Source organism: Hippocampus guttulatus, chromosome 17 (assembly GCF_054856545.1).
Source record: "Hippocampus guttulatus isolate MCC_2025c chromosome 17, RoL_Hgut_1.0, whole genome shotgun sequence".
Taxonomy (NCBI): domain Eukaryota; kingdom Metazoa; phylum Chordata; class Actinopteri; order Syngnathiformes; family Syngnathidae; genus Hippocampus; species Hippocampus guttulatus.
The window spans coordinates 11,845,817-11,855,320 of record NC_141277.1 but is presented as its reverse complement, the minus strand read 5'-3'; the positions used below and the strand labels follow the sequence as shown (position 1 = coordinate 11,855,320).

The window sequence follows — 9,504 nt, the reverse complement described above, 5'->3', positions numbered from 1 at the left end:
TGACACCCTCGAACTCAATTGAAGGCGCTCAAACGAAAACCTGACGTTATTTGCATCTTGAACATAGTGAGGCATTGTGGAAGTCTGAGAGAGCGATAGCCCGTAAAGCACAGGTGTCAAAGTCAAGGCCCGGGGGCCAGATCTGGCCCGCTACATCCTTTAATGCGGCCCGCGAAGGCAAATCAAACATGGCAACTTCCATGATCCTTGCTAAAATATGGACCAAATTTCAAATTCTCATATGTAATAAATAAGAGATATTGTAAGCATTTTCTTCTTGCCAAACACCTCATTACAGCAACTTAAACAATAGTTGAATAAATCGTTATTCTTGATTTCTTTATAAGATTTCAGTCAAAATGGCCCTCCAAGGGAAACGGTAACTAAAATGTGGCCCGCGACAAAAATGGGTTTGACACCCATGCCGTAAAGTATGTGCTGTGCCACGTTTTCAGCATGTTGACAACTTATGTGTCCATACCGTACCACATAAGCAGTACTGCAGGAAGTGGAGTGTTAGGTAGCTTCGACAACAACAACACTTTGTACACCGTCTGAATTCTGGGAACACTTTTTGTAGCGGACCACCCACTGTTCTGGAGTTGAAGTGAATACCTGCAGCGAGGTCAGGATAATATTCTTTGCTCGACTGTGGGTCCTTAAAAAAAGGGGCGTGGTCTCTCTGGCCCATCTTGCTCTTTGATCCCAAGATGCCAACACATCACGCTGCAAGGAAATGGGCCCAACAGAGGGCTGGAGAACAAGAACATGCCACCAAGAATGTTCCCCCTCCCCATCGGCCCCGTTCCCTCCAAATTTGGAGAACCCCCCCCTGAAATTGTACCTAACAATATGCTCACACGCCCTCGCCACCACCCTCCCCTACTTGATTAGAATTAGAATCACATCTGGCACCATGTTCTGTCCCTCATTACGGCTGAATCTCATTACAAGCCGCTCCCGCGGGAGGTAGCACGGCAGGTTTTTAAGCACTTTTCACTTTCTTCCTGCCTCTTGCTCATCTCATCTGCCTCTCCGTTTCTTCTATTCTGCGTTTACATTAGCGGAAGTCCTCATCTGAAAGAATGACTGAGCACCGTCGCCCTCCTCCACCTCCCAAAGCATGGAAATTGTTTTACGCTGCCAATTAAAGTAGGTACGCAAAGATTTTTTTTTTTTTGCCAAGACTATATTTTATTCAGAATGTATTATTTGTTGCACTCAAAAAAAAAAAAAGTATAATATGACTAAAATAGGTCTAGCGGTAAGTAAGTTCCACTTACTTGCAATAAAACTACACCAAAGGTTTGGAAATACAGGAGATGTATTGTGTGTGTAGAAGTGTGTGTGTGTTGGCGGAACGAGGCAACTTATTTATGGTGCCCTCCAGTTCTACTGAATAATGAAAGCCTCCAGATATAACCACATTTCAAACTTGCCTTTGTATCCTTGTACAATGAGTGTCTGAGTGGGATTTTTTTTTTGGGTGCTAGCAAGTTTTGAGTCCACATTTGACCTCATTAAAATACTAATTCAAAGCCTCGGCAGCTTCATTTACAGGCTCCGCCGGTGACAAAATACAAGCGTCACCATATCTTCAAAGACTTTTATTTCCAATTTGAAGACATAAATATCAACATGATATAATTAAGAGCCGCGTTGAAGCGATTGTAAACCGGAGGCGTTTTTTTGCGGGAAGGCGCCGATAGCGCCGCGGTCGTTCATCTCTAGATCATTGGCGAGTCGCAGAGCGAGCACGACGTCTGGAGTATCTTCTTTATCCACTGTGGGTCTGGGGGGGAACAAATCAACAATGCAATATTAAAAAAACCACTTGTATCAGGCAGTTCTACGATGTCGGTGATATTTGTCGAACGCGTTTCTTTGGTACACAGCCAACCACCACTAAATATGTGGCATTGATTGGTGGCTTTAATTTAATGATGTGTTTATTTACTGTATTAAATAAAAGGTTACTTACTGACAATTTAGAAATAAAGAATACATTTCAACCATTATTTTATGAAAGCGATTTTGGATGATTCACAGCCACGTTTTTAAACTCAAGAACGTGGCCCTTGCATAGACGTTTTCACAGCCCTAATATAGAATTCGAATCCATGTCTACTTCAAGAAAAGATGCTTGAAATGGTCCCTGATTTGATGTTTTGAGTTCTGAGTGTAAGCTGAGACCCAAGTGAATTTATTTGTACGAGGGTCATTCAATAAATAAGGTGAATTTTTCAGTATAAGGACTTCGAATACAGATAGAAGCTTTCTTTTTTTTTTTTCTTCAAACTAGTCTTTCAGCACTGTCACAGACTTTTCCCATCTGTGCACAAGCTTCCATATTCCCTCAGCGTCAAAATCTTTGGACTGATGTCCCAGCCAGTCGCTCACAACACTTTTGACTTCATCGTCACTTTCAAACTTGGTGCCAACTACTGCAAACTGCTTAGGCAGGTCAAGAAAGACAGAAAGAACAAACGCAGCGGTCATCAGTCAGAAAGAGTCATTTTGCATCATGACAACGCAAGGCCTCACACAACAGCCCAAACGGTGCAGACCATCAACAAGCTGGGCTGGGAACTGCTCCCTCATCCCCCCTTACAGCCCAGATCTCGGCCCTTAAGACTTTCACCTGTTTGGTCCCTCAAAAGCGTTCATGAGAGGCATCAAGTTTGAAAGTGACGCTGAAGTCACGAGTGTTGTGAGCGACTGGCTCGAGACATCAGTCCAACGATTTTTACGCTGAGAGAATATGGAAGCTTGTGCACAGATGGGGAAAAATGTGTCACAGTGCTGGGAGACGACGTTGAAGAAGGAAAGAAAAAAAAAAAAGTAAGTTATTGAATGACCCTCGCACCTGCAGCACAACGCCCGATTGTGAGATTTAAAGACCGCCGCGAACTGATGAGCATAAGCTCTTCCTCCCTTGTATTTTCATCTAATTGGCAGAACTTCATCAGATGCCTTCTGGGTGTTGTAAAATGTGAATTTGTGATCATACCGACATCAAAAGCTGAAACATCTGGGACAAAGCTTGTTTTGTGGTGCTGTCAAGAGGGATCAGGAGCATCATTTTCTCATTTTGCCCCTGATGCACACATACCTACATAACGTTCAATTAGTTCGGAGCATGGGAGCAGTAGGGGGGTCTCCAGGGTGGGTGGTCGGTCCCAGTGCAAAATTTTGGGCCATACACAGTTTCAAAAGAGAAAAAACAAACAAACGCAAAAGTGGTAGTTCTAATTTTTGAGTTGTGGATGACTGATCAGTAGCGGTAGTGTTCCCTCGTGTTATGTCATCGCTGATACAGTTTTTTTGTTTTATTTTTAAATCCGAATTCGCACCAGGTCCTAATTTTTGAGTTGCTGCGGTTTCCTTAAAAGCATCAGATGGCAGGCAGTTAGAAACCCAAAAGAAATAGGACAGGACGAGCGGCTAACCTTCGTGCTGTGGGATTCCAGAGATGCTATCCTGCAAGAGGCAGCGTCTGAAAGTCAGAGACTGGCACGCCTGATAGGAGAGCACACACCTAAACGAGATCCCGAGACAGAAAGTTGAAGCAATGAATTGGCCGCATGTGCAAATCAAAAAGAGGGGTCTTAATTGCGGGGTCACAAAAGTGTCAAACGTTGGGTGCGGGGCTGCCTACCTGAGCCACATGTGACCGTTTTGGCACACCGCTTGCTTGTGGTCGGTGAAGGGCAGCACCTCTTGACACAAGCTGCAGCACTCCGGGAACGTCTGCTTGTTCATCTTTTTCTTAATGTGACCAATCAGGACCTAAGAGCCCACAGACAAACATGTGGACACGTTGAATCCAAGAGCCCTACGAGTGAGATGAACTTTCCATCTACTGTGAAGTGCAAGAGGACGAGGTGGTCATGATTTCATGTACTGAACAGTTCTATCAGTGTACAGCATTAAATAAGAGATTTTCATTAGCTCAAACGTATCTGGAAGCACTCAGTAGCACGCACCCTTATCGGTCAGCGCAAAAAAAAAAAAGTACCCATCCGGTCTGCTATAAACATCTTTAAGCTGTTTATGAATATATTTATATGATATAAATCTGCCAAACTTCTGCTTGTTGTGAGGCGAGTTATGTCAGCTGCCCTACATCACTCCGATCTCAAGTTTACGTTCGCAAAGTAAGAAAAAGAAAAAAAAAGCCAATACGGTACACGATTCGTATCTTGAAAAAAAAAAGTGTAAATTGGGTCACTAATCACAGGTCTCAGAGTGCCACTGGATTTGTGTCAAATAAAACACGTTACTTGCGTGTGAACTTAATGAACGGAAACAATTGACCCCCCACCCAACACCCAAAAAAAGTTGTAGGATTTGGTAGTGACCAAATTTGTGCAAAGTACGTCTCAAACGTATGAATAATTTTGACTTTGACCATGTTTTGCGAAACTGTGGATGACTGATCAGTAGCGATAGTGTTCCATCCTGATATGTTATGGCTGATACTGTTCAAAATAAAATTGTTTTTTGCTGAATTCGCACCAACCTGCACTAGTACTTTCTTTTGGGGGGCGGGCGCATGAAACTAGCTACCCACCAGTATGCTTTGATGCAGAATGCAGAGGGCAGGTCATGAAGCATCCATCACTGAGGACGATTAGTGAATTTGGATTCAAGATTGATTTCCAAAAATGACAAGAACAAAAATAAATAAATAAAAAAGTTCAATGTTTGCAACTTGAAGAGAAAAGAGAGCCACTAGGACGGGGGTCGGTAACCCAAAATGTTGAAAGAGCCATATAGGAGAAAAAAAACAAAAACAAAAAATGTCTGGAGCCGCAAAAAAAATAAAAGCCTTCTAGAAAACATACAATGAAGGAAACAAACCCATGCTGTACGTATGTAGGACACTGGCCTGTCTCAGAATTGTTGATGGTATTCATTCCTTTGTTGTGTGTTCACAAACGCCCCCATAGAATTTATTTTGTGAGTTCCTTGCTTGATTTTCTGTTTCGGTGCATTATTTTCACTTTTCTTCGTGTCATTGAAGTGATCATTCATATCCGTTTTTCGGAGGCTGTCTTTGAACGCCTCTCGAGTCGAAAGAGAGGAGAGAAGAAGGCACGGAGTCGGACGCAGACGTGTCTGTGTTTGTGACTGTTAAAAGCATCAATAAAGTGTATGTTTTAAAAAAACCAACACCACAGCTCTCCTTTTTCGGAGCTGCAACATGTATCTATATCTATTTGAGCTATATTAGCCTACTATCAAAATCTTTTTCCATTTTCAAACATGTTTTATAAAGCTCCAGGAGCCACTAGGTGTCGCTAAAGAGCCGCATGCGGCTCTGGAGCCGCGTGTTGCCGACCCCCGCACTAGGACATCTAACTTCATCCATCACAACAAAAGGCGCGAAGGCGTGTCAGCTCCGTTCATTTGTCGGAAGACGGTGAAGAGGGTGTTACCTCTGCATTTTTGTCATCGGAGACCTTCAAGAGGTGCTCAGCCAGGCCGCTGGTGGGAATGCACGTCTTCTGCGTTATGTGCGCGTTGAGGTAGACCTCCCCGAGCAACTTCTTCATGTTCTCTCTCACAAGGTGGCTCTCCACCGAACGCATCCCCGCCCGCACCTGCTCCACCTGCTCGTCCGGATTCGCTTCGCCGATAGCGTGGCACTCGCCGGCCAAATCGTTGTCCTCTTCACCGTCCTGGTCCTGCATGAGTGCACCGCAGAGCTCTCGAGAAGGTTTCCAGTGGCGGACTGTCTGCGGCGTCTGAAGGGACTGGTGCAGGAAACGAAGCAAAAACAGCTTCAAGCGCCAGAGGTAAGGGGAGTCCACTTCTCGGATCTTCTGCTCAAGCTCCTGCTGCAAGGCCCGAGGAATACTTTTGTTCTTTAAGACGTTCCACCTCACAAGGTCCAGCAGGTCGGCCTCCTTGTACAGGTTCTCGGTGGGGGATTCGAGCAGAAGCCCGGCTGCCGTTTCTGGCGATTTCAATGCGAGAAAGTGCACGTGGTAGTTGCTGAGAATTGGGTGAAATGAGTCGACCAAACGTTGCGTGCTGACCAGCGCGAGATACGCTTCGTTGTGGCTCACCGCAATCCCATACAGACGTCGGTTCGTCAAACCTTCGGGGCACGACATCTCCTCTTGTTGGAAAGTCAAAGTTCTTTCTGTGAATTTTGGCGTCAGCTTCTTGATCCAGCCGTCGGTGGAGCACGTGTACACGACGCCGTGCCGGCTGACGGCGAGCGACACCACGGGGAGGGAGTAGAGGCCGGCCACGTGAGAGATGTTCACGTTTAGTCCGGCCGGCGAAATCGTGAGCAAACACCAGAGGACGTAGCAACCGCGAGACGCCACGATGAGGCTGCATCTCGTTTTGTGAAGCGGGTGGACCAACGGGACGCATTTGATGTTCTCCGCCGCCATCCGGTCACACTCCTTCCAGAGGACGACGGGGTGTCGCAGGGTGAAGTAACCTTTGACCCCCGCCAAGCTGACCGGCATGATCGTCACGGGGCCCAACTCGCTGCCGACGATCAAGCCGCTCATCCGCCGGTCGGCGTGTTCATATTCCCACCAGGCCAAATCGCTGGGAGAGCTCACACCTGACGCGATGGCGTCGTAAAAAACAACATCGGCGCCGTTCTCAAAGGGCAGCGCAAACTTCCACAAAAGGAGGTCGCCGTTTTCCATCAGGACGGCGAGGAGGACCATCTTCACATGAACGCAGGAGTTGTCGGGCTGCACCTGTTTGAGCGTGTAAACGCCGGACCACTCCATCCTCACAGGGGTCTGCATTTGGTAGCGCCGCTGCAGCTCCTCCAAGTCCAACAGGTTTTTCTCAGGCGGCTTGGCATCCAGTTGGGCGTAACCTCGTTCTTGTAGCATCTCGCCGTATTTCGCGCTGAGATCGACCAGCGTGCTCCATCCGAGACGCTGGTGGCTGTGATGGACGGTGAGTCTGTGGTCAAGAGTTAGGCAGGCTAGCAAGCAGCGCCCGCTGGAATCGCAACCAAGAGGCGACCAACTGGCGTATTTAATTCCTTTGTGGACTCCTCCCAAGGGATTCATCACTCGATCCAGTTGAAACTCTTGCTTGGTGGGCGGGTCGGAGTGTGCGGTAAAGTGCTTCATGGCCTTCCTCTGCTCTGTTGGGGCTCCAACCTATACATTAACATACACACAAAAAACAATTACAAGGACAAAATAAAAAGGTCATCAAAAAGAGAAGCAATCTCTGCATTCTCAAATTGCATTCACCAGTTAACTCATTCAGTACCAGCCAATTCAGGACCAAGTCTGAAAAGACGTTTAAAAACGTCTTTGGGAGTGAATGAGTTAAGGATCTGTCCCTGTTATCCGCTTGAGTGTTTATTTTTCTGACAACCAATGCCCACATCGGACGACAGGACTTTGAGCCAACAGACAAATGTCGTGTCTCGTAGACGATTTTGAGTTGCCTTGACGTGTCATAGCCCATGTAGTGACAACGATTGTTTGTGAGGCACCAAGAGGTAGACAGTGCCCTCCGGCTTATGACGAGAACCTTCCTCTGCAACACTCCAACTGCAAAGCTAGTAGCTGATGAGCAAACATGGTGTCATTCAACAAATTTGTTACCTCAAGCTCCTTTGGGAGAATCCATACCGCCCTCTCGCCACCATTCAGGAGCAGGTCGATAGTCCCTTCTTTTTTTCTAAATAATTCTTTTGACTTTTCTGAGCAGAAAACAAAACGTACATGCACATAATGCCTCCGTCGACAAGACTTTGACAGCCGCCAGCCCCGCGCCGGTGCACTGAATCTTGTCATTAGTACGCGACAATTGAGCAGCATCTGGTTAGTGACGGACTTGTCGTGTGACATCTAGCTCGGTCCAATGATATGCACCTGCTAGTCTGACAGTGTGATCGTCATGAACGACAAAATGTCATGTAGTTTGAAAAGACCATAACTTTTAGTTACTACATTTGAACACTTTATTCTCCTTACTCTGTCAAAAGAGGTCTGCTACTCTTTTTAAACCTCCACGGAATACGTAACTCAGGGATGAGCAACTGGTGGCACCCGACCACACTCTGAGTGCCCCCAAAAAACAAAAAAACAAAACAAACGCCAGCATGTAGGAAAAGCAAGGCAAGGTAGTTTTATTTATATAGCACACTTGAAACTCAAATTTTCACACAAGCAAAGACACTTACAAGCAGGTACAAACAGAGACAATAAAAGCACCTTCCAAAAATGACCAGAATGTACAGTATATCGACACCATTTAAACACGTTAACAGAAAAGTAAAGAAATACAAGTACTGGTACTAGCTTTCTGAAATAACTTCAAGAAAAAAATAATTTAAAAAAAAAAGGACTTTAATCGAATGTATGGGGAAAATAAGCAAAGTTTTTAACCTGGATGTAAAAGCATTTATACTCTGGGCTGACTTAACTTTTGATGGCAGTTTCTTCCTTCCTTCCTTTTGTGTGCCGCATAATAGTTATTCTTGTGTTATAAAACCTGCTCATCTGGAAAAAAACACAAATACACTACAGTCTCTGCTACCGTTAGCAAATGTAGCTTTTTTAAATGCGACACAACATTACGAAAGGTATGGGAAGACGTTTTGATGGCATAAAAACCTCATCCAACGAAAGCCATCTTTGTTCTTACTATGAGCACATTTATCAAAATGGGTATATACTGAAATTAGCAGCAACAAGTCATATTTATTTTTGGATTCAGGTTTATTTCAGAGGCTGCACGTGTTTGCCTTAATGAAAAATAGGTGCTTCGTTTTTTCTCCCCACACGTGTACTCACTCGTCTTTACATGGCAAAAGTAGACTATTTGAGCTACGGCTGACTGTAGTCAAACTTTGTAGACGTTTTTGAGCCCGTTGCCCTCGTGTTTTAAGTGATCAAAGTAAAAGCATAATTACCCGCATTTCGTAAGTTTTGGGGGGTACGGGAATTGAAGTCCTGTTGAATATCAGCTCATGTTTTCTGCTATGAATGTCGCAAACGAGCTCCATGACTGCCAAGGAGCTGGCGGTACACACTGCTAGCCGGTGATCCTGCGACCAAACAAGCGACTGGGTGCCGCTCAGCGGGGACAAGAGCGGGACTGCCGGATCGCGTTTCACCGGCACGTCCCGCGTACTTGCGACACTATCCTCGGCGGATTTTAAATCCATCTGAATCAGGTGAATTGTGGGCTGAGTATCTGCAACATGAGCAGGATCAGCGGGGGCCGCCATATTTGTTGTTTTTGGGGGGGAAATGGCGTCACTAGCGACGTCATTTCCTCGTTTTCCCCAAATATTAAAAAACTCATTTTTGTACAGTACCGTATATTTATTTTACGTTGCCTATTGGTTTGGCGTTTACACGTTGTTTGTGTGTTGCTTGTAATTAGATTAAGATTAATTATCTGCTTATAATATAAATCCTTGCATTTCTTTTTAAGTGCACTTACAACCATGCTGTACTAAGTGCATTTAAAACTCATTCAGTACCAGCCAATTCT

The 9,504-nt window shown here is 45.3% G+C and overlaps 1 protein-coding gene across 1 annotated transcript; it reads right to left on the bottom strand.

The window, feature by feature from the left end:
- Window positions 1-1,592: 1,592 nt before the first annotated feature.
- gtf3c4 (general transcription factor IIIC, polypeptide 4) lies at window positions 1,593-9,235 on the bottom strand. The gene is made up of 5 exons (XM_086135703.1): window positions 8,918-9,235; window positions 5,442-7,148; window positions 3,659-3,789; window positions 3,450-3,538; window positions 1,593-1,792 (listed from the first exon to the last, which is right to left on the bottom strand). Exons 1-5 carry the CDS (start codon window positions 9,233-9,235, stop codon window positions 1,728-1,730), a joined length of 2,310 nt encoding a protein of 769 aa, XP_085991829.1. The 3' UTR covers window positions 1,593-1,727.
- Between the last annotated feature and the right edge of the window lie 269 nt (window positions 9,236-9,504).